At 40.7% G+C, this 26,154-nt stretch overlaps 1 protein-coding gene across 1 annotated transcript in view; it reads right to left on the reverse strand.

Moving 5' to 3' along the window:
* Window positions 1-26,154, reverse strand: part of CADPS2 (calcium dependent secretion activator 2) — a gene marked incomplete at its 5' end in the record, with an annotated part of 402,437 nt that overhangs the window by 27,130 nt on the left and 349,153 nt on the right. The window contains 5 exon segments of the mRNA XM_048501584.1: window positions 7,084-7,191; window positions 7,708-7,725; window positions 17,324-17,356; window positions 17,452-17,535; window positions 25,574-25,648. Of these exon segments, the coding sequence (XP_048357541.1) occupies window positions 7,084-7,191; window positions 7,708-7,725; window positions 17,324-17,356; window positions 17,452-17,535; window positions 25,574-25,648 (318 nt within the window).

Consider the following 26,154-nt stretch of genomic DNA (forward strand, 5'->3'; position numbering starts at 1 on the left):
AAAGATGCCAATGTTGGCAGAACAGATTCATGGAATCTCACCTCCTGCATCTACTAGCTGGATCTTTATATCATCGGATGGAACTTCAATTCAAAATAAGTTTATTTAACCAACATGCTTCACTATCTTTTTTCTGAGGCCACTCCTAGCAAACCTTTGGCGGCATTCAAACTTCATATCAAGCTGATGTCACTGTGCCATGGAGGTGGTGCATTGCGGAGTGAATGGGTGCACGCCCTGCTCTTCTCTCTTCATGCTACTTTAAAATGATCTCTGGTTAGCTATGTAAAAAAAAATGCAGGTATGCAGATAACCACAGTTAGTCTTCCTCTGCCAACAAGGACTCTACACCTGGACTAAAAATGTGCCAAATGTGTCTGTGAGGGACAATGGTGGCAATTGTATTTATACGTTATGAGTAATCAAAGTTAATTTTAATTTAGGACTCCATTGTGTAAGAAGGCAGAGGGCAGTGACTGGACGTCTGGCAACAACCTGGCTTCATACTGGACATCAGGGTGATGGAATGTGTGAATGTAGTCTCCCTTTTGGCATAGGTGGTGTTGACAGTCTTGCAGAGTTTTGAAATTTGTATACTCTCATTAAAACACTCTGGAAGTGATCAGAACATTGGCAGACAACCGGATGATTTCTACTGCTGGCAAAGAAAGTTGACTATGGTGTGATCCTGCAAGACAGTTCTTTTTCTTAGGTTTTAAGTAAGTGCAGGGTCACAGAGCATCAGTGCCTCAAAGACTGCTGGAGTCTTGCAGTGGAAATTTCAACACTGTTGCGTACTGTGAAGATTTGGCTTGCAAGCAGACCATGGCAGACTGGAAACCAGCCCACCTTTGTGATAAACAGTATTATTCCACTCTTTTTTTCAAAGTAGACATTAATCTTTATATATATTGTACAAATGATAATTTGTCAAATTGATATGTAACCTGAAGAAATGTCAAGGAGCGTTGTTATTCCAGTAAAAGCATGCATATGAATCAGAAATAATGTTTTCTGTGGAAATAACATCTTTAATGAGCAGTACTCACCTTTACCATATGACCAGGTTAACACTAGCTAATTTTATTTTTAAGCCTGATACTTTATTATCTCATTTAATAAGCATAATGCCAATTAAAAATCCATCAGAACAGGCAGAATTTAGTGCATTATTAACATTTCACATGGGAATTTGAATCTTTTGTTTAACCAACGTGAGCTTTGTAACAAAACTCTTTCCAAAGTTACCAGACAAGATAGAAACTACGCATACACAAAAGTGGGCACAATATTTTTAGAAATATATCATACATATATGTCAGTTTTCTCATACTCTGAACTATCTGCTGGCCATTGCCTGCAATCAAAGCCTGTTTTAAAAAACAAGTAAGAATGGATTCTGTGATGAGATAAAGGCTTGGATCCTAGGCAGAATAAGTAGGATTGTGCTAGAGGAAGGCAATCTCTCCCCCTTCCCCTTCTCAAAGTAGTCTTCTTTACTTCCCCACTGCCCACCAATAATGCTCCTTGGGGTCAACAGACCCTAAGGAACAGTTTGTGTTTGTGTAGAGGGTGGATAGTAGTGACTGGAAGTAGGCAACAAATGGAGGAACTACCCCCCCACCCCAATCACTCTCCCCTCTTCTATAAACAGAAAAGCTGCTCTATTAGAGGTGCTGCTGTTGCTCTGATGGAATGGCTCTGTAGGATCAAAGCCAGAAGCTCGAGTGATTTTGCAGTTCTGTGTGGCTTACAGAAAAAAAATCAGAATAAAGTTTTGTCTGTTCAATCACTGCTAAGAGATCACTACCAAAAGATTTCGACAGTGATGTGGTATGATAAGCACACAGCTTGCTCCCATACAACATACCTATTGTACATTATTATTTTCGCATACTTCTCTCACAGGAGTGTCTAAAGTGACCTTGCCTTGGGGGTAATTTACTGTGAGTGAATTACCCCAAGTGAGCAATCAATGTATCTGGGTGGGCGAGAAAAGGCCTTGAAATGGACATGGCACACTGACAGAAACACAACTATTGAGTATTCTAATAGGCAGTTCTGAAGTTCCATGTTAACAAAATGGGTTCTCCCCAACCCTGCCATACAGGTATAACCTGTGGAAGAAACTCTCTAAACTGAAACACCAAAATCTTAGAAACCTCTCCTTTAAAGACATACAATGGTTCAAAGGAGCTGAACCTTTGGGGTGTGTCTGAGTTGTGAAATATTCCATTTGTTTTCACACAATCAGAACCAAAAGCCAATAATTTTCATCTCCCACAACATTTTTCCTTAGCTTATTTTGGTAATCTGACAAGCTGGAAAAGTTTAATCTTCATGCATGGTTAAAGATGAGCTGCCTTTTAATGCACTGTCCCAACAATGAAAAGCTTATAATCTATTTCATCATCTAGAGCTCACAATTGGGCTGAAATCCACCTCTTCTATGTGCAGAGGACAGGAGTGGATAAAAAAAAAGGGGGGGGGGCAAGCAAAGGAATAGAAGGGCAGCCTTATCCCTTCTCTTCATTTATAGTAACTGAAAGGTATATTATACATCCTTTCCCCAGTATATTCAGGTGAAGAGCCTAGTACCAAAACTTCGCATGGAGATCTACATGCCTTGATGCTAGTAATTTGTATGCAGATTAACAGTGCAATACTATTTCATTGATTTCAATGTGCTGAATGAAGTAACAACATCATATATCACTGGGCAGGTGTTGTCACTGGATGTTAAGACTGTCCAAAGCATGAATGGCAAGAGAGGGTAGGGATGGCCTCTATTTTTCTTTCTCCAACAATTTATCATTCAGCCCTAACTTCATGGCTACCACACATGGAATAAATTATTTTTAGAATTGTGTAATGTGTAATGCTGCTCGAAAGCACTCTTTGAAGTGATGTTATTATTATTATAATATCAAATAGTAAAATGGGTGCTTTGTGACAGTCACAAAGGCAGCAAAACCACCATACCCCTGGTGTTTCTACATACTCAGGTAACTCTTCAGCCATATATATATTAACCTACCTTAATAGTTTAATAATTTAATACGGTCAAAGGCCAGTAAAAAAAGAGAAAAAACAACAACACCACACATCCATAACAGCAGATTACAACAGTTATTATTCAACTAACTAGTTGAATAAATATTTGACTTTGAACTCGTTCCCTGGCTATGTAGGATCATATTAACCTGCTCATTCCCATGTCTTGATGAGGACTGAGAATGCTCCAGACTGAAAGCAGTGTATGTAAATGTGGGGATAAACAGGCAGAAAGACTGCTTGTGCCCCTAAGATCTTGTAATATTCTGGAGGAGAAAATATGGATGAGTGAACATTCCCCAACTGTCTATCCTAAGGGTGACCAAACTTGCTTAATATAACAACTACACAGAATAAACCTCAGATGTTTGAAAGCCACGCAACATGAACAAATATTACACACATGTTCTGACAGTCACATGCAAATTTTTTTACAAAACTTTTATATAAATATTAAGAAATATGTAATAATAATTATTCATGTATCTAACCTTTATTAACATTAAATGAGACTGCCCAAAGTAAAAACAAAAGGAATAAAAGCAGATATTGTTAATTATATTTCTTTGCCTAAGATTCTAAACATCTGGTCAAAGCATGGAGAAAAATATATAAATTCAAATGTTGCATTACAAGAAAAGGTGAGAGATTCCTCCAATCCAGAGTTTTCAAAATCCCACTGCTCCTTCCACTGTGGGTAAAGCAAAGTAATCTACATAGGAAACATTTGACACTTCCATTTGGGGAGGGGGGAGAGTGGTCATTCCTGCAGCAGGGTCCGTCCCCCCCCCATATTATTAAACAGTTTGAAAACCAATTAAAAATATCTGACACAACTCAAGAATAACCTGAACATCCTTATTCCTTTACCCCATATGTATGAGCTGGTTGCAGCTATCTGGCAATGAGAGGTGCTTTGTACATGTTCAGGACTTGCCCTACAAGTCCCAGATTGTGCCCAGATCCAAACTAAGTCCTGCATAATCTCTCCATCTCTGCATAATCTATCCCCAAGCAAAAACAGACTTCAGGAAGGTCTCTCAAGTCCTTCAGCTTTTGAGCCTTTAGCCCTGAGTTGGATAAGTGCCCCAAGGATGCAATCAAAAGAAGCGAACACCCATCTCCAAAGAGCCCTCCCCACTCTTCATCACCACCACCACAGAGGAAATTTGATGGACTGTGCAGGAAGCAAAAAGGAGGAGGAAGTCAACAGTTACTGTGCTTAAATTTGAAAATTGAAGGTGGGATTCAGAAACAACAGCAGCAGACACCCTTTCCCCAATTTTTATATATTGTATGGATCTGTTCCAAGAGTGAGGAAAGAGTTAAGGGAGACCTCTTTTCCAGGCCAAAACAGGCCTGAGGAGCAAAGGGGCAAGTACAAACACAGAAACAGTGACCGTGGCTGCTCCTGTCAGTCTGATCGAGAGAACACTGCTGCTAGGTTCTTTTTGCCTCCCTCAGAGGATCCATTAAGATTTGGCTGCTATGGGAGCAGAATGCACAGAATGCACAATCCCCACTCTCTACACCAAGAGACTACTAAGGGCAGGGGACATTTCCTCCACCTACCCAGACTGAAGAGGCAATGACTGGTGAGGTTAAGGAGAGCCATTCCTGACCTGCCACCCACCCAGTCCCTTAGCTGGGGGTCCCCCCGCCATTCCTTGGAAGCACTTGCCAGGGAGGTGGAACGCAACATCAGTATCCTGTGAATCCCAGCCTGGAGCCATTGCCATAGCTGCTTGGTTGGAGTTCCCTGGCTAGACATCTTCCCAGTTTCTGCTGTCCCTTTCTTTGTCTCCTTTCCCACTCTAGAGCTCACTGTGCTCTTCAGGAAATCAGCCATGTCTGTAGAAGAGACCCACACACAGGCACACAGACAGAAAAAAGAAAACAGAGGAACACAGACTTGGAAGTAAGCTGGGATAGGAAGAGATCTGCCTCCCTGGCTGTGAGCCACACATTATGTCGCTCACAAGTCGTAGTTTGAGCACCCCTGATCTATCCCAACTGTTCTCCTTCACAGGGTCCCATTTGAAGGTTAGCAGTACAAAGGTTTTGCTGATATGTTCAACAACTGCTTCACTAACACAGAAACAAAACACCAGCATTCAGTATATAAAAAGGCACTGAACAGGCAGAAGCAAAAGTTTCTCTGTCCAAATGTTCAATTGAGCTCCATGGCAGTAGAACCCAGAAGTATAAGAGAAGTATTGAGATGGATTCAATGAAGTACTTAAGGACATACTTTACAGATAACATCAACAGCAGCCACCAACAATTGCATACAAAGACAACTGGGTACTTTGTGCTTTCGTTTTAAAGAACTGGATAAGAACTGTGCATTCTGCTCCCATAGCAGCCAAATATCCCAGCCTAGCCTGATTTTGTAAACAGTTCAGAAGTTAAACAGGGTTGGACACAGTCAGGACTTGGACAAGAGACCACCAAGAAAGTCTGAGCTGCTCTGTAGTGGAAGGCACTGGCAAACCACCTCTGCTCCTCTCTTGCTATGAAAACCCACTGTCATAGGGCTGCCATGAGTTGGTTCTGACTTGAAGGCACACAGTTGTTTTTTATTATTATTGTTATTATTATTGTTATTATTATTATTATTATTATTATTATTATTATTATTATTATTATTATTATTATTGTAGATTTCATAGCTGCCAGATCTTTAGCTGGTTGTTGGCCTTCATTACAATTCGAGCCTCACCCAGAAGCCTAGGACATTGTAATATATCAGTGATGTATTCATGTGATCCCAGCAAGACTGGTTGGCCTCTGGAATCTGATGAAGGGATGTTTATCTTGCCGGAAGACGAGGATGCTGCGCATTATTATTATTACGGCTATTATTATTATTACATTATTACATATTAGCTATTATTATTATTATTATTATTATTATTATTATTATTTAGCTCCTGATAGATACAAGGCCTAATGGCCTGGTCAAACATGTACAAAATATGCTGAAAGCCTTCTGATCCAACATTTCTGTTAAATATGGACTGATACATGAGGGTTTTTTAAAACTGCAATTCTGCTGGAGGGAGGGGGTGGTGGAACTTGCCATGGAAATCAACCATATGCTTGCAAATCCAGCACAATACCAAACTGAGATGTTGCTAATATGGTTCTGGTACTTTGTAGAAATGCCAGCTGGAGGGATTGGTAGTTTTTTCTATCCCTACAAGGCAACAAAGCTTTTGCAAAAAAATAATTCTTTTCACACATATTAACACTTTGCTTCTTAAAACAGATGATACTTTTATTTTAAAGCTGTCTGGCAGTCTCTCCAACTAGGGTGCTTGAGCAAGAAAGCTCATTTCAAGCAGCCAAGACAGCAAACAACCAACACTGACATGACATATCTATGGCAGTGAGGTTTAAAGGTACATCTTCTTACACTGCTTACGGAGCGGCGTCGTTACAGCGTTGGCCAGAATTTGCCGGTTATGAAAACATTTGTGGTAACTTGCATAATTAAAGGAAAGTGCCAGGAAAAAGCTTTCTAAAATGCAGTGGCAACAGAACATAAATAAATACACTTTGTGACAAATAGCAAGAGGGTTCAGACTGGCGACTGGAATGGACTGGTAAACCAGCAGGATCACTATTGAGATGCTACAAATGTAACACAGTTTGGACAAGATGTGGTCATGCAGAATGCTTTCCCCCCAGGCTCCCACTCATCTTCTCTCCTTCCTTCATGTGTTATACAGAGATTGAAGACTTTGTGTTGTTTAGAATACCACTTCATGGACAAGAAACCCTGAAGTTATTAAGGGACCTGAATTTGGGCACCACAAGAAGTTATGCTTCATAAGAATGTCATCTAGATGTCCCTGCTCCATTGAAGTGGGATGTAATTGTTTAACAGCACACAAAATAGAATAGCTGATTCAATATATTTAGATCAAACTAAAGCATGAAGTAGCAGTGATAGTAGTAGTAGAAATTACAACTGTAAAAATGGTGGAAGAAGTTATGCAGAACAGTACAGAGGCAGCTACTTACATCAAACAATTTTTCAATGTACATTTCTTCATTGACCTTATCACGAAGTATATCTTGGTTTTGACGTACAAACATAATATAAGTATCTGCTAGATCCATCCCTGGTTTCTGCAAGAGAAAGAGATCAAGGGAGTCTAAATGGCAGTGTGAGAGTTTTCTCTTTTATTTATGTGTGTGCGCATATACATATATATACACACATATACACACACATACATACATACATAAAGAGAGAGAGGGAGAGAGAGAGAGAGAGAGAGAGAATGTATACTAAAAGAAACATGCACATACATGTCCTTTATCTCATCTGAAAATTAATTGCAAACATGGTAGCAATTTGGAATAGATCTACATGTCAAATTGATAAAGTCAACTTCCTATAATGAAAGCTGACCTTGGGCTACTTTAATTTTTTTAGCATACACATAAGTTTATAGTTCAGTGAAATTTTGTGCATTTTGAAGTTGCTGAAATAAAGAAACAATAAAACCAGAAAAATCCCCCCATCCCTGGAGGATGACTTTATATTGACTATGTATAAGTAAGTTTCTAGAAAACTGGGAAATTACATGTGCAATAGTACAAAAATATTAAAGTTCATCATATTTACTCATCCATACATACACGGTTGTGGTCTGTAGTCTGGATGTATAGTAGCATAGCATGGATATGAAACAAAAGATGGATACATTACAAGTCAGCAAAACACACAGTATTTTCTGCTGTTCTCCCCTCCCACCTTCTGCCTTCCATCCCCTGCCCAGATGTCAGTCTTGAGGCCAACTCCAATCTGAATTGGATGAATTCATGACATCAGTTAGAAGGAAAAGCTGCAGACAAATTAAAATGACTTCATTTCATTCATTCTTCATGACCCTAATTGGAAAAACCAAACTAATGAAACATCAATAGCTTTCTGAAGTGTTTGCAGGATGATGACCCCAGGAACACGAATTGCTTACAAGGAATGAGCTATGAGTACAAAGCCTATAAAATGTTGAGCTCTGGAAGATGCATGAAGAAAATATATGGAAGAAGACTACCCTGCCACAGAGATTCAAATGGAAATGAATGGAAAACAATACTAAGTAGAAATGGGTTTTATGGCTGGGTCACACAATACATTTTACTTGCATGCAGCGCCGAAGAAGGGGAAGAAATTGGGTACCAAGAAAAGAAGTGAATAAGACCTAAGCTGAAAATTTGTTCTTTTTTACCTACAAGCAATTTGAAACCTGGGTGTGGCTGGAAGTGCAAGCCAGAGGTTAAGAATTTAAGGACTCCTTTGGTTCTTAGAAAATAGCCTACAGTAAGAAGCATGGTGGCAGAATCAGCAACAGCTTAAGACGACCTTGGGGGTTAGCAAATGCTTCACGGGTGTATTCAGGCCCTATTAGATTGTATGTCTAATTATATAGTGTTTTGTTTTGTGTGTGTTGTTTTGTGAGCTGCTGTGAGTATCCAGATTGGGAGAAAGATTGGGAGTTTAAATAAACTGTCATAGACAAACAAATTCTGTTAGCCTACATTCACAACACAAAGATACCTAGCATTATTATAGAAACTGTTACTGAGAAAAGTTCCCACAATTCCTTAGTTGATGCATTCTATAGCCATGTTGCCCTGATCTGGATAGTGCAGGCTAGCCCGATGTTATGAGATTTCGGAAGCTACACAAGGTCAGCCCTGGCTAGTATTTGGATGGAAGATAACCAAGAAACACCAGAGTTTCTATACAAATGCAGGCAATGGTAAACCAACTCTGAGTGTCTCTTGACTTGAAAACTCTATGGGGTTGTCATAAATCGGCTGTAATTTGACAACAAAAAATAAAAAGCCATTTCAAAATGTTGAAATGCAAAATCATTATCTGTTCAGCAAGAAATATATATAAGCTCAAATTTCAGCCTGTTTCTGCAGATGGATAATTCTTGCAAAATCTATCAAAATTTTACATTCTGATATAATGTCTGCCATGCATAAGGAAAGAGCATACTCTGGAACTTGCAGACTACTATTTTCTCCTTGTGAATCCAGATTTCTGAAGGCTTTTGTGATAATTGTTGCATACAAGAATTCAGAACAGTCAACATTCATGTGGCTAGGCAAACATCAAAACATCTACATGGAGACTGGGGGATTCTTTTCAAGAAGTCAATAAGCTTATTATGATTGTTAATCTGGCGGTTCACAACTTTCAGCAATGCACATCTTCAAAAACCTGGATAATATTTAGTCTCCACAGTTGATAATGGCAAACACACAATCAATATTTATATGGAAATCAGTTAACTTTTATCATAATACGAGATATTGGTGTTTAACTACTTAGTGAATACAATTCTTTTTTTCACTGAGACTTACTTTCCCCCTTCATAACACTATTATGTGCTAAACCCTAACCCTAAAGAACAGAAGACAGAAAATTTGAAATTCAGATCTGTAACCACGTAGATTAAATATTTAGCAGAGATCAGTTACAATGATAGGCCCTGAAACGTGGTGAACAACCAGAAAACTTGCTGGTAGGGAGCAGGGAAGATGAGCAAGACATGAACGGAAACCCCTCAATTCACATCTTTCTTATTAGACTATAGATTCACAAGGCTTGTCCTGGCAAGAAGGTAGCCATTCCATTATGTTTCCTTCCTACAGAGTCAACAGAATGGTGCCATGAATGTAGCCATCCCTGGGTTCCAACAATTCTTTCAAGAGCTGGGACACAATCTTTCACCGAACACTCAGAACTAAGAAAAAGTGGCTTGTAAATGGAAAGACATTTATAGTAAGTGTCTTACACTTACACTTATAGTAAATGTGGAGCTGATGACCAAAAAAAATGCTACCAGAAGCCCAGATCTTTCCAAACACTGTATGCTTTCAAAATTTACCACATTTCTGAAGTTTACCACATTTCTGAAGTTTAAGGAAATCATAGAAATCTAGCATGGAAATCCTAAACAGAATCACACTATTCTAGGGTTATTGAAATCAATAGAAGGATGTAGCTTTATTTAGCACTGCACAGTAAACCACAGGTACCTCTCTTGTTTAACCAAGCTCATTTTCTTGGAATAATCTTCAAAGTTTAACATATTTAATTTTACCCTTTCACTTTTCAGGATTTATATTGTCTGTTAATTCCATCCAAAGTAAAAAATTGGATCTGAGACTCCACTCTGCTATTTGATACAGGAGGAAATATAGCACCACAGGATAGTCTTTAAATCCACAATACCTTTAACATAAAACATTTTTTGCCATTCCACTGCTAACAAAACTTGGATCTGAGATACACATGTGGAAAATTTCTGATCATAGTGGAATTTTAACTAATTAAAATGTTTGTAACACAGCCCAGAGATATTTAAACATACTTTAATTGAGTCTATTTGCTACATTTAAGGCATATGATCCCTCAATAAAGCACAGGGGAAAAATTCTGGGAAATATCTATCAGCTAAGCAAGACTTGGGCTGAGCTTCTGTTTCCCTTTCGAGTACAAGTATTTAAGTCTGAGCATGCATACATTCAGAAACTAAGTGTGGGGGGGGGGGGGGGCAAAGTCAAATCATAATCTGGTTCACAGGCTGTAGCTCTGAGTAGGTTGTCCTGGTGGATCCAGGAAGAACTCTGGATGTGACCCATTGTATTCTTCATTTTTTCCAGTTTATTGAAATTATATTTTCCTTGTATTTTGCAAGTTTGAGTCTTTTTAAAGTTTTTTCAGTTAGCCATGGTGAATACCTGTGCAGATGGAACCTGCAACCATAGTTAAGATTTGCTAAGGAAGGGCAGGGAGAAGGCATGCTACAAAAGAGACCGAAGAGTGACTCTACATCCCACTCATTAACTATAGTTAAGGGATCAGGGACATAAAATGTAGTGCCTACCTAGAGCTCCCTACTTGAACCCATCAGAAAATTGTTTACATTGTTGTAAATCCTTTCTGCATTTTGCATAGCATGTGGTCCATCATTGACAGTTAAAGTTAAAGCACTGCAATGTCTTTAATGCCTGTGCCACAAGAATTAGAATACATGTAAAAATGAGGAAAATCACAAATGAAAGTAATTTTGAAATTGGTATTTTGCTGAAGAGCAATTCTTTCCAACATATTTCTGGGTTCTCGATATCATCATGAAACGTGCAAATTTACTTTCAAGTTAATTTTTTAAAAAGTACTTCCTGAAAACAGTCATTGGGGAAAAATCCCATTAGCAAACTCTTATTTTTTCTTAAAGATGTTTACCTAATCTGTGACATATGGGAATTTCACACCTAGTGAATATATTTTCATGTAGCTTGTGGCATGAGACTCTAATCATTAGAAGAATATACACAAGTAAGAGAACTGCAACAGCTGGTGACATTTACCAATTAGAATTACAGTTCTTTAAAACACTTTATCCTTTTTTCCTGGTGTACACAGAGTAATTATCTCTGATAAATTGATGAAAAATCTAATTTTCCCTTTAAACACTTTTACTTACTGTATAGATGTGCCTGGATAAAATCAACTGATTCTCCAAAGAACTTAAAGTGGCAAATATCTCAGCTTTAAAGTCAATGAAATTGGATTAACTTAAGAACCACTAAAAATTCTCCTATTTGAGGAGAAAAGCAGACAGTGTGGTGTAGTGGTTGGAGTGTCAAACTAGGACCTGGGAGACTCAGTCTTGAATCTCACCCCTGCCAATGGCAACTCACTGGTTGACCTTGGGCTGCCTCACTCCAAGCCTCACGGTTGTGAGCATAAAATGACAGACGGGGAAATTATATTACAAGTTTCTCAAGCTCCCTGCTGGGCACAAAAGAGAGCTAAATCACTAAATAAACAAATAAGGAATCTTATGCAGAGTTAATCTGGTCTAAGCCCACTAAAATTTGTGGTATATTGCCACTGTAGGGCTCAAGTTATGACTAAACCCACATGAAAGTTTTACATGGCAACTGGTTGTCAGTACTATACTGTCAGCAAACAGCAGAAACATTTTTATGAGGAAGAACAAAATGTGCTGGGGTGTTCTTTTGGATTAGATGACAATGAGCTCAACAGCCTGAAAATATATAAATACTCAGCAAGTATCTTGAAACTGGCCAACTGTAGATAAGAGAATAGCTTGGATTTTTGTTGTTATATAATGATTCCAGAAAATGGAGTAAAAAGTCAGTTCAAACAAGAAGCCAAGAACTTTTGCTCACAGTTATATACCAAGACAAGTAGAAATACTAGAAACATCATTAAGGCATTAACAGGTATTCCAGAAATTAAGTAATGTTAATAGGGTTACTGTGTCACCTGGTAAAACATGAAACCAAATGCAATAGCAAAAGAAAAGTAGACAAGTTTAAACCACAGAAGGTGCTTTTCCTGGGGTTAATCACTAGTTAACCTGGCAAGATGAACATGATTTAAGAGAGACAAAAAAAATCCTCCTTAATTATAAGTTGCTGCAAGTGCTCTTACTTCCTGTTCTTTAACCTAATGCCACAGGTGTGGGTCACCTCTTGCTGTTCACTAGTAGGCAACTGCATCCTTCCACTCAGATTAACATACTTGAACACAAACACACACTCTTCTGAATGAATGTTAATCTACAAGAAGGGAAAACATAACAGGTAGCCTCTATTAAAAAAAATAAAGAAAAGGTCAAAATGCTTAAATACACTTAACAGATTTAATAATGCCCGTTAAAAAGATACCATATCATTAATTTAACTAGGAGATGAAAGAGATTTTTTTCCTATTGAGGATTAAGCTGCAGCTAAAAAACAAATGAAATAAAATTACAATCAGAAAAAATAGGGCCAATGGTTACAAACTGAGGTTATTACAGGCATGTAAAGACAATGGCCATTTCTGTATGTGAGGACTCTTTTCCATTTTATTGATTGATTGATTGATTGATTGATTGATTGATTGATTGATTGATTGATTGATTGATTGATTGATTGATTGATTGGGTTTATAGACCGCCCTCCCCCAGAGGGCTCAGGGCGGTGAACACATATAGATAGAGCACAATAACAATTTAAAACCACAATTTCAATAAATACAGGCTCTAATAATTAAAATATAAACCCTATCTCGTCTTGAAGCAGCATTAAAATTAGCATTAAAACAAGAATGGCATCTGCTATCAGTTCCCTCTAACCCCAAAAAGGGGAAGAGACGGTAGGGATCCACTTGATGTTGTATATGGAGGGGGGCCTTATCAACGGCTAGCCTCCCCAAAGGCCCGGCGGAACAGCTCCATCTTACAGGCCCTCTCGCGCAATTCCAGTAAGATCATGCAGGGCCCGGACTCCGCTGGTGGGAGGGCTGTTCACAGGCCGGGGAGACCATTGGGCTGTAAAGGCCCTGGCCCGAGGTGGAGGCTACAGCCCATTATCATTGAGGGGCCATTAGGGATCACCAGTAAGTTGGTCTCTCGCCGAATCCAGAGAACGCATTTGGGACGTATGGGGTAAAAGGAAGACGGTCCCGCGAGGTACCACGGAGTAAGTCCCAAGGCCGTGCAAGGCCTTAAAGAGTTAACACCAACACCTTTGAAAATGATTCGGTATTCAATTGTGTAGCCAGTGCAATGCGCGAAGCACAGGTGTAATATGTTCTCTCATATGGCACCCCCCGTGAGCATCCGAGCCGCTGCATCTTCACTGGACCATTTTCAGTCTCCGAATCCAGACGCTTGAAGGGAAGGCCCAGCGTAGAAGCCCCGAGAGTTGCAATAGTCCCTAACCTGGAAGTGACTTGCGTTGCCAGATGGGACCACAGTGGCCAGATCGGGCTTGGGAGAGGAAGGGAGCCAGCCGGTCGGGCTCCTGACGAAAGATGATAAAACGCTGACCAGGGTTATATGGGCCACCCTGGGTCCTCCATAGAAAAGAGACGAATCCAAGGTGGACCCCCAGGTCAATGATTGACAGAGAGAGAGGCACAAATGGTGCCAATATAGCCCCCTCCCACACCGGCGGCTGGAAATCTCCCCCCTCCCCCTCGCGTCTCAACCAAAGGATCTCCGTCTTCGATGGATTCAGCTTCAGCCTGCTCTGTTTCAAACAACCAGCCACAGCCTCCAAACAATTTTAAGCATATGTGGAGAAATAGCTCCTCCCCCCTTTTTTCCTCATCTCCTTCTCCAACCAGGTACCATAGATTTGGAGGACTTAGAAATTTTAGATGAACATCAGAAAGAGTTACCTGATCTAGGAGGAAAAGATATCTTGACCCAGCCTGACCATGTCAAAAGAGGGTGGGGTCTGGGAGGAGAGGGGTGAGGTCTCTTCTCTTTCTGCTGGGGAGAAGACCTCTTGCCAGGGCTGGGAAGGGAGCAGCCATTTTTGAACCATGTGCTCATCCAGGGAGCACACTCAGCCTGCCAGGTAATGAGAACTGCAACCTTCTAAGCTTTAAGGGCCTACCTTGTTTTCAACAACTGCTAGGGTATGTTTAGCAAGAACGACAGAGGATCTGCGTTTATACCTCCTTTGTTTTGGAAACCCTTGCTCAATCTGGTGCAGTGCTAAAATATATGGGTAATCATTTTATTTTTAAGAAATACTTTTAAACCTTAGATGTGGAGAACTGTTTTCTGTACCACAAATGCCCCACTGTCTTGGATGCACTATCTAACTTGGAGGGGGGAGGAAGGCTGGCAAGCAGCTTTTCCTCCGGGACCTCTAATCTGCCCTGTGGAACCCAGGAAAGGGGAACCAAGGGAAAGTGAGGCAGAGGCCTCATGGTTGGAAAGGAAGTTGGAGGATCCTGGCCTTCCCCAGCGGGCAGTCCTCAAATAGTCAGCTGGTGGCAGCAGTTTACCCAGACAGAAAGCAAGCCCTCCCCAGGAAATGTTGGCAACCCCTAGGAGAGGCTTGGGTGTGGAATAGGGCCTGCCAGGCAAAGCAAGCTCATTGTGCCACAGCATATATTCCCTCTGGGTTTGATTTTCATTTATGCACATGTTTTCCCCTCTTTAGCACTCCTCCACTCTCAGATCTGACAATCACTGCATTTTCTGAATGTTCAGTAAATGTGACTACTTTTCTCCCTTTGCAGGGAGAAAGGAGATTCCTAAGCGTGAAGATTTCCTCAGGTTTTCTCACTCGTCCCCACCTTTTCCGACTTACACCACAGCAGTTTCTCCCATTCCCATTGCCTGTCTCTCTCCCATACCTCCTCCATTTTTGGACAATCAGAAGTATGAGGACTTTCCCCAGGTGGATTTTCTCCACCCCTTTTTAAAATTTTCACACTCTGTCTATCGATGGTGCAGTGATCTTCCCAGTCAGTGCAGCAACAAATCAGATGCCCTCCCCTCCCTGCAAGCCAGCTATATCCCACAGTGCACAGAAACTTGAAGAGGTCTTCAGCAAGGGGTTGCCACTCATTCCCCAGACTTTCGATCATGCATTACACAGAGATTAAAATCTTCAGGATTTTCTGGTGGTATTCATAATGCTGAGTCTTGCATTTTTTAAAAATGTGAAAGTTCTTGCTTATCCCTTTGTTTTTTTTCATCTGTTTTTAAAAGTACATTTTATTTATGGCTTAAGCTCTGAGTATTCAGGCCCTTTGAAATAAAAGGTGAGCCTCAGGGAAGAAGACATTTATGGACTTCTACTTTCCAAACAGAGCTACACTTTAGCCTTTCCCAGCTCTGAGGTCAAATCAACTCATCATTTCTCATCCTATGGCAGAATCTTTTCCTTATTTGATGCAATAATCTTGAGTAATGCTAAGGACTGATTTTCACATGTGCAGATTGGGGCTGAGGTTCACACTCTCTGTGCACATGAGCTCCTTCCTTTCCTCATACATGGTGCCCCACAGCTCACACTGAGAAGGGCTCTACCTCTCCTCTTGCCCTAGGCTATTTTCCTGAACTGAAGCTCATGTGTGATTTTAAAAGGCTAGGTTAGGATAATGATGCAAGGAAGAAGGTTGAAGCGCCTTCTTCACACCTCTGCAATCTGAATCAGGGCACAGGACTGGACCCTGCCTATGTTATTCCATAATGCAGAAATCAGCCCTGAGGGAGCAGTCTTTCAAGGGAATTGCTTTTTGACAGTCTCTAGAAAAATCCCATCTGCTTTACTAGAGAATAATTCACATTATCAGAGAAATTCCAATGAGTACATACCTCAGAGTAAGACCATAATGAAATTAGCCTATCAGCTAATGTTGAACATCTACCAGATTGATTTGTGTAATTGAAAATGTAGAAACATATGACTCCAATGTGTTGTGGGCCTGCCCTTATTGCTGCCCAAGTGAAGCACGTGGGTGTGTGTCAAATGTACATTTGTACAGCCAGTACACATTCTGTTTCAGGTGGGTAGCCATGTTTGTATGCAGTAGAAGAGATAGATTCAAGTACAGTAGCACCTTAAAGACCAACAAAATAGTTAGGGTATAAGCTTTCAAAAGTCAAACCTTCATTTGTGAGACATCTATTGAAAGCTTATACTCTAGAAATCTTGTTGGTATTTAAGGTACTTCTGGAAATGACACATTTATACAATATTTCTGTATTTCCAACTGTGTGACCCAAAATAAACTGAAAAAGGCAAAAAGAATGGGGCGGGGGGAAGGCTTGGGAAAAAGATGACAGAATCTTAAACTAACAATAAATCTAAATATGGATTTAAAACTTTCTTTAAAACTAAGAAAATGACAAATAGTAAAAAGAAAAGTAAAAAGAGGCAAGGGATAAATCAGATTTTATTAAAAGGGCTGACTGCAAGAAAATGACTATGTGGATCTAAACTGTACACTGTTTAGTTTCATTTTGAATAATGGGTGGCAGGAAAGCCTGAGGGTCATAATAAACTATTCATGGCCACAGATATCACTCTGAGGAAAACTTTGTAGGAGCATTTATTTTCTTGAGAAACCCAAATGAACTACAGCCTCAGCACAATGTCCCCAGTGACAACACTGTCCCCTGTGAAACAGTTTCTAGGTTACAATCCTCAGTTCTCTGAAACTGCAAAAGTGCATGGAGAATAACCTTTCCAAGCTTTGCTCTGAGAGTTAGTTGTTGCATGAGGGAAATGAAAAGTCCTCGAAGGGCAAAGACTGTATCTGTTTAAATACTTTGTGCAAAGCTATAATGAACCTCTAAAGGAAAGCGCAATGGTAACACATGAAAAAAAGAAAAAAAACCCACATACACTGTGGAAGGAAACAATTTACAAAATTAATACCTTTTTCTTAGGGGGAAATCATACTTACAGGAACATCAACATATTTTGCAGCCGCCTTCACCTTAAAAAAATTTGGAAGTAAGAAACACTGTAACTGGCAACTATTAGCTCTAAGAGGACTTTAATAATCAATTGCAAAAGATCTGAAGTACTTACAGTGAATGAAAGTATTGATGAGAAGAAAGTGCCTTCATCATACCTTGATAATTTAGATAATACGCTTTCCAACACTGCAATAAACTACATTAAGAGGCATTGAGTAAATATTCACACACAGGGTTCATGAAAATAACTCATACAGCCGAAGAAGGAGAACAGTCCCTCCCATGACAGGGACCATGCAATCCAAATGCTATACATTGGAAACCCCTCATTCAGATCAAAAGCAATGAAAGCATTAAAATTTATCTGTTCAGCAACTATATAGAAAGTATCTATTAAGGATGCACACGAATGGGTAACTATTATTAGATCAGAGCCAATACAATGGCTAAGGCTTGAGATAAAAGATCAAATGCAACCCCTTGTTTCATAATACAGTTAGATGTTTCCTGTGTTTGAAATCACACCAGCCAATGCTGAATCCATTTGTTCTGTTAATAATGCAGTTTTGAGATTGGTGTTCGTTATTGAAACAGTAATGAAAAAAACACCAGTGGGACACCCCCCCTCTCCACGACTCATCATGCTTACCTTTGAAAATGAAAGGATACATTCTTAGAATATGCATAATGTCTACATAAAACTAGAAATCTAGTTCTAGAAAGATGCAGATGGTACCTTTGCTATATTTTTACATGGCGGTCAATTCCCCATGGCCAATTCATCGCGTGATACTCATGCGAAATCTCCAGGTTTCAGCAAGAACTTCCCACTGCTTGAGCGATGAACAGGGATTCATCCCATTTCTGGCGCTCATTCTCCCCCTTATCCCTTGTACCAGCAGAACCTGCTTGCAAGTACAACTTTTCCCCTTAGCACACTTTCGATCCAGTTTCATGGGGAGGAACGGGGGGCCAATCTGTGTTTGAAATTCCCACTATGGAGAGTGGCACAAGTCTAGCAACCAACCAGCTCTCGGCACTGAGCGATGCCCACGCAGCCTCTTCCAGGTTTTGATTTTGCCGTTGGTCTTGGTGAGAGAAATTAGCACTATGAAAAACTGCTTAAACGATTAATCGTTCACCCTTCCAAACGAGCGAAAACCCGCTTAGCGCCTAAACATTCATCCTTGCAAACGAGCGACCATCAGGTTAGCAAGTTGCGGGGAAAAAAGAGCCCTACACCACTTACGAGAAAGGTCCCAGCCCAACACGGCATGCCAGCCAATTAGGAGAGACCTGCAAAGGAGATTGCGTGGTAGTGGGGATTGCTACATTTCTGGGATCCAAGATAGGCCTACATGTCTTTGCTGCGGTGGAGAGGTTGATACCTTGGGGAAAAGGTTTCTTTACAAACTTGGTTTGATCTAGATAGAGTTTCCCTGTGGGGAATCGACCATAATAGGCAGAACTGACTTCCACTAATGAGATTCTGCACTCGGGTTCTGAAATGATGGATGAAATTATTTTATGGAGCTTACCTCACTAAAAAAACACCTGGTTTGGAGTTTGTTTCACAGAGGACCCAAAACCAAGCTGACAAATTCATAGGCCAGGAAAATACAAATCTAGGGACCCAAATTTATGCACGTATACTCAGCAACTGCAGCGTGACTAGCTGTCATCCCTGGCCCAAGCCCACTTCCATGTGAAGAGACCAATGACAAGCCTAAGAAGTGTCTTAAAGAATAATTGCTTCACATCCATACGCTCATTCTGAGAACAAGAGAAGCGTTTTACAAGTGAGAAGACAGGACAAAATCCCATCTGGCATGCTGTTAATGGTTACTGTAACAGTGTCACAACAGTGTCATATTCCTTGTTCTCTGTAAGGATCTCTCACTGTACAACAAATCCAGGCTCCTAATGGCTTAAAGAAACAACACAAGAGAATAGCACTCATCACGTCCTTAACCCATTCCAATTTTTAACATTTCTCCTCTGTGTGTCATCTGTTTTACAATGTTATTTAAGAAACAGACACAGATCTATATAAAAAAGAAAGAGTTTTGCTCTGTTTTGGAAAACTAGGAAGACTAGATATGATACTCTAGCCTAATATGAGGCAGAACTCTCTGCAGAATGTTAATTGTGATGGACTTATAAATTATTTAGATCTTCCTGAGCCAATTATATTTACATGGGAGATGAATGACTGCTGGAAAAGAAAGAAGGACTGGGAGATGAGGGCCAAACTAGACGATATTTGTGACATGTTCTCTGTAGAAAGTGGCAACCATATGCCAGCTGCTGGTCTCTATGGAAAATGTAAAAGTGCTATGAGGTCCTGATTCTGGACAGGACTATGGTGCAGAAACAGGGCCCTAAATGTCTAGTATGGCAATGAGAGAGACAGAGGCAGTTACCAGTTTGAAGTGAAAGGTTTAGATAGACAGGAAAAGATTGTAGAAACAGAGCAGTTTGATAGTGAATGGTTGATTATGCACAGTGAGTTTCCTGCAACTTCAAAGGGAATTGGCCAGGGAATCTTTGTTTTGGACATGTTTGGCATTATTACCCACTGCCCTGTTTGCAGCAGGGCATCCATCAGCTGGTTTTTTGCTTGCATCCACAGGGGGCAATGTTTCATGGGCTCTCTATCGCACATGCATGCTTTAATTTTTAATATAATCTTTAATTTTTATTTTATCAATAGATTGATATATTAATCTATCAATAGATCAATCTATCAAAAGATCAGTATATCAGTACTGATATATCAATTTATCAATTTAGCAAACTATTAAAGGACAGTCTTGAATGCAGCATCTGTACACTTTGCCTGAACACTGATTGTCTTTTACGGTGAGAAGTTGGGGGAGAGGAATAGTCGTGATCTGCAAACTGCAAAACCACAAAAGGACAAAGTGAACTACCATTTGCTAAGCTCCCTAGGTCTCCCGATGTGCTGTAAACCCAAGTGTCAAGACTGATGGGCTTTTCCCAATATGGTCTGGAATTACTGATTGCTGGTATATAAAACTACGAGGATGGAAACATCCCAGTTTGTTGATCAAATGCAGGGGCAAATTGGGTGTTTGGACTGATCGACCAGTCTTATTATTTTTACTTTTTAAAATTGTAGTATCAATGTATTGATCTATCGATATGCTTATTTAATTTTTATTCTTGTTCTGCTGTATTATTTTTATTCTTTATTCTGCTGTATAATTTTTATTCTTGTCCTGCTTCTTGTCCTGCTGTATCATTTATATTGCCCATAGAGCGCCATGGACAATAGAAATGATACAGCAGGACAATAATACAATACAATAAACCTTTATTGGCACAACTATGAGCAGTTATACATTCCAGCGTTACAGCAGGACAAGAAATGGGAAGTTGCCAACAACAGGGAAGAGGGTGACAGGGAAGCTTGCAAAGCAGCATGTGGGAGTGGAGGGTACGACTAGGCAGGCTGGTTGTGGGCGGAGAGAAGAGGTCTGGGGCAAAACTGTGCCCAATGGCAAATCTGTCTCACCCTGGCAGCGAAGCAAAATTAAAATCATGCTGTAAGTGGATTTGCTTGCCGCAGAGGTGGCACAAAGTGAAAGGAGGGCTAGAGGAAATACAACTACAACAAATCTTGCTGCAGTGGTTATTTGCCTCCACTGCGTAGCAAATACCTTGTACATAATTGGCCAATGTTCAGCTAGGGGCTGACTACAGAGTTACTAAAGGTTTGACAACAGTGAAATGCAGTAAAATCAAGTTACAATCCTCTCTCTCTTTTTCTTTTGTGCAAAATAGAAATCCACTCTCTGGGGTGTGTGAATGGTCTTCATTTACATTCGTTTTCAGGACAATGTGTGTTTTGTCACGTGTTGGAAAGCACAGTTCCACCTGACAGCTTCCAAACTGCTTGCCATAGTCACCATTCTTTTGGGCAAAAAAGTTGAATTTATTGCTTTAAAAAGTCGAATTTATTTACTTTAAAAAATGAAAAGTGGGAATTCAGAGACCCAGTAACCATTCTCAGACATAATATGCTAAGGATGGAATGCATGGCAATGATTCACTTCCAACCAATTGTCACATGTTCCACCAGGGCCAGGCCTCCCAGTCCTCTGCCTGCTGTCCCCCCGCAAAAAGAAGCAGGGGCAGTGGCAGCAAGGCACTCTTTTGCTTAGCCTGACACCAGTCTTCCAAGTCCCCTGCCCACCCTCCCCCACTCCAAATAAGAAGCAGGGCCCTACAAGGCAGCAGCGGTAAAATGCCCTCCCACACGGCCTGGCTCCAGCCCGCCAAGTGCCTCGCTCACCTTTTCCCAAAAAAACCTAAGCAGGGCCTGGCACAGCAACAGTGGCAAAGGGCCCTCTCACCTGGCCCAGGAACAACCTGCCTAGTCCCCTGCCCATCCTCCCCCTAAAGAAGAAGCCAGCCAATCCAGACTTCCATGAACCAGCATCACCTACCCAGAGAGAGAAAGTCATGGTGACATGAAGGCGGCAGGAACAGCAAGCGTGAGCCCCAGAGAGGCTGCAACAGCCCAGCAAGCTGCTGGAGATGGAGGGAGGTGAGGCCAGCAGGCCAAAGACAACAGAACAAGGGAGTGCTAGGCAGGGAGGGATTTCTCCCCAGCCATGGATGGGCAGAAGGAAAGCCTCAGTTTGCCAAGAGATGGCCTGGGGCATGGGGAACAGTTGGGAGACAGCAGAAGGAACCCTGGTAAGGCTCACAGTCACAACCATGTCATCAGGCAGCATGACACCAGGGCCTGGCTTGGCCATGGCCCCACCCTTGTTCTTGGAAGGACTGGCCAGATAGATGGCCCAAAAGCTGTTGAGCACCTGGAAGCAAGCCTTGGCCAAGAGGAGGGTGGAGAAAGGTGAGGAGAGGTGGGGGTGGAAGCAATCAAGGAGCAGGGATACAAGATGGGCAGAGGAAACAGGGCGGGGGAGATGAATGAGGAGGAAGGACAAGGAGAGAAAGACTCAGTGATAGAGACAGGAGGGCAAGTAGACAATGCAGAGAGGGAAAGAGCAAGAAAGGATGAAAAGCAGCATGGGCCAGGCCTGGTTTCTTACCTGCTGAGTCCAGTCAGGGTTATACTGAGAAATCCAGGGGTTTGAGACCCATTCTCTGTGCAGGGGAAGTGGAACAGCTGAGAGCTCTGATCCACATTTGGCCAAGGGAGAGAAAAGGCAGGAGAGGTGGGCCCCCTTGATCCACCAACAGTTGCCTAGAGTCCATTTTATTTGATCATAAAATGGGCTTTACTGCTAGTATTGTTATAATGTTATAGTGCTATAACAATATTACATTTCTCATTAAGAAAACTAAACTAAAAGAGTAGTGGTATATGGGTCGAGGTAGGGTTATGGCGGTGATGGCTATTGCCAGGGGACCACGTCAGGGAAACATGTCATGTGGAAGTTCCATGTGCTGCATTAGCAGTACAGCAACAACGAAGAAACTTCAAATACCTGTACTGTTTTGGGGAAAAAAACCTTACGCCTCACTTTAACTAACCTGCACATCCTATTTTTTTATACATTACCTAGGTCCAAGAATGGTTGTATTAGGCCTTGAGAAATTGGCTAGCTTGACAGTTTGGATGTGCCTTGAACTGATTAATTGGATTTACATTTATTCCTATGGGAAATGGTGCCTCGGGGGTTCCCCCTTCACCCTCCGAGGAGGGCAGCAACAAGCGGCTTGTGCAGCCGCATGGAGGTCATCCTGGGCCACGCCCAAGCCTCGGCAGAGGCCTGAAGAGCCCGCCGGCTGCGGGGGTTTCCCCTTCGCCCTCTGGGGAGAAAAGCAACAAGCGGCTTGTGATTGCTGGTAAGTGGTGACTTGCGTATAAGCCGAGGGGGCATTTTTCAGCCTTAAAACAGGGCTGAAAAACTTGGCTTATATGTGAGTATATACGGTATCTTTTTTTGGTCACAATATTGTCTATTAAAATTAATATTTTGTGGTTTTAAAATACATTTATTTGTACCTTTTTATGGAACTTTTTTGGTTTTTTTATATAGAGTTTGAGCTCTAGCCCTTTGGTCTCTGTAGATATTGGAACATACTGATATTATTTGAAAATTTTAAGCCAGTGATAAAAAAAACCCTTCAAATTAAGTCAAGAGCAATGGAGAGATCATTGTTTCAGGAAGAGTCTATCTCAGGAAGCAGGTAGTTCCAAGGAAATCTGGCCATATTTTTGGAAAAGATTTTGTCTATCATTGCTACTTTAAGATCTCATCAAAAAGAGCTCATTGACTTTTTTTAAAAAAAAATATATAGATAGGATAGAGTGCCTGATCTATGTGGTTTAATGCATAAAAATCTGAAATGGTGCCTCTGGTGCTTGGAGAGCAATTATATTTGCTTCTATGTTCAGTTAAGAACTGCCAGGTTTCCAGAAACACTTGTAAACTGAAGAAAGGGAGAATGGCTCTCTGTAGGCCAGAAGCAACAGATGAGGATGTTCTGAAGTGGCCACCCATGGAAAAGTATCAAAGAGGTCCTACAAATCAAGTCCAAGTTGAGGCCATACTTTTCTTTTTTTAGTAATTAATACACTGTGGAAAATCCACTCAAAATAACAGTTGTCAGTTGGTAAGGTGCTCTCCTAAGAAAAGCAAACTTCTTATGGATCCTGCTAAGCTAGAATGGTGTTATGGCTCAGCCTGGTCTGACTGGGGACCCCCAGGAGAAAAACTCAGATGGAGAGGAGGGGACAGTTTTTGGTTCCAGATTCCCAGGCACTGTCTGTAAACACAGGGCCTGAGCAGTCAGTAGTTCCTGCAAAACAAGGTCCAGAGACTCAGGCAGAACATTCAGGCTGGGATCCACAGCCAGGTCCTAGCTCTGAGGTTCCCCAGCCAGGGTCTAGCTCTGAGACTCTTCAGCCTTTGGATACTAAGCCAGAGGGGACCCTGTCACCCCCCTCCCCTGCCCTATCTCCAGAGCCCCAGGAGCAATGCAGGAGGAGACTGTAAACTGTGTTATTTGCCTATGATCTATGTGTCTCAATAAAGCTTCATAGCGTGGAATCATTAGTCATTTTGCACTCGTCAAGTTTGCTCATCTCAGTTCTTTGGAATTCCTCCCCCACACTGTTTGTCTGCTTTTACCTATTTCTTGACAATTCCTCATTTCTTAAGATCTTTCTTTTCTCGATAGATTAATTCTACCCTTCTGTGGTTATGCAGCCTACCATATTAAAAAATGACCCACCCATGGTCCTCTAGTTACACAGATTCTCTAGCACACATGCTCTTAGAATGTTATTTTTATGAGAATCTAAGATAAAGTTTTATTATTCCTCTCCTCACAGACTTAACTAGTATCGCTGCGTCTGAGTTAATACCCGATTTATTAAGTGACAGTGATCCTAAGGTTACATTGGCAGTGGCAAAATTTATCTCAGTTCTTATATCCCTTGACAATAGATTTAGAATTATGTTGTTCAAGATTTATGAATCAAGGAGCTTTCTTAAGAAAAAGGAAAGGAATAATTCACACAGTAGTTTTGTGTCCAGAAGCATTTCCCGGGCTATGGACAGATAGCAAGTGGGCGGGGGGACTGCAGGTAAATATCCTTCACTAGCAGCTATTTCCCTTTAGATCTAGATGAGTTTAATTCTTCTAGTGTTCCCAGTTTGCACTGAACTGAATGCCCCCCTCCCCACATTAATGAAAGTTCATTTTCTTAGTGGCAAATTTTTAAATTACATCAGTTGAAATATAATTAGATTTTATGATTTCCCCCCTTTTAAAAAGAACTACCAAACTATAACATTTAAACTTCAAGAGGTTAATAAGAAAAAGTTTAAACATCAGTCATTTTAATATATGCACAATGACTAAATTATTATATGAAAAATGAAAACACACTTTCCCGATTTGCAAGATAACCATGATGTCCCTCATTAAAATCTAATCCTAACATGGTAAAAAAAAAGTGATGGTGCTAGATGCTGGTAATTAATTGAGGAGCTATCACATGAAAAACAGGAGAAATATATCTGATTTGCAGACATTGTACAGCTAGAAGAACCCCATTTTAAACCTGTAAACATCCTGATGGATTGAGTACTAGCCGATAAGCCATTTTCCTTTACAAATGCAATGGGTAAAATGCAAAACAAAAGCCTCCTCTTTACATTAAGCAGATATGGAAACTGTTTTCCTTCTTTCCGCTGCCACTCAGCTAATAAAGTGCAAACATTTACCTTTGAAACAAGGAGCGAAATTACTTCCTTCACCGTTTCTTCGATCAAGTCGTCTATTTTTGAATGGTATTGTTGCTGTGTTTCAGAAGACAAAAGGAGCATTAGAGTGTATATGAAAACAGTACTTTTGTCATAAGTCATATATGGAACAAAACAGCTAACCCTGACAGATCGGATTTACTTAAAATTATCATTTTGAACACCAGAAGAACAAAACCTTGAAAATGATCCACCCAATCAACACTTTCTTACACATGGTATTGAACATTTTCCCATGTACGCTGTTGAGTTAAGCAGCTAATGGGGTTATTATTTAGATGAATTGAGTTCTTATTCAAGCAAAGGAATGTGAAGGATACTTTTTGTCTTCCAAATAATTAAGGTGGATGAGTATTCTCTCCACCCCCCCACCCGGGTTGGTTTAGCTGGAGAAGCAAGATGAGAAAAAGATTTAATTAATAGAGCACTTTATTTCTGACAAGTCTCATTCATAATTTATGTCCTTCAGAAATAAAAAGAGGGGCCAATTGTTAAATCTTAAAAGAGCCCTTTTATTGGAAGATGAGAGGCAGTTTATACAA

This window comes from Sphaerodactylus townsendi, linkage group LG06, assembly GCF_021028975.2.
Source record: "Sphaerodactylus townsendi isolate TG3544 linkage group LG06, MPM_Stown_v2.3, whole genome shotgun sequence".
NCBI lineage: Eukaryota > Metazoa > Chordata > Lepidosauria > Squamata > Sphaerodactylidae > Sphaerodactylus > Sphaerodactylus townsendi.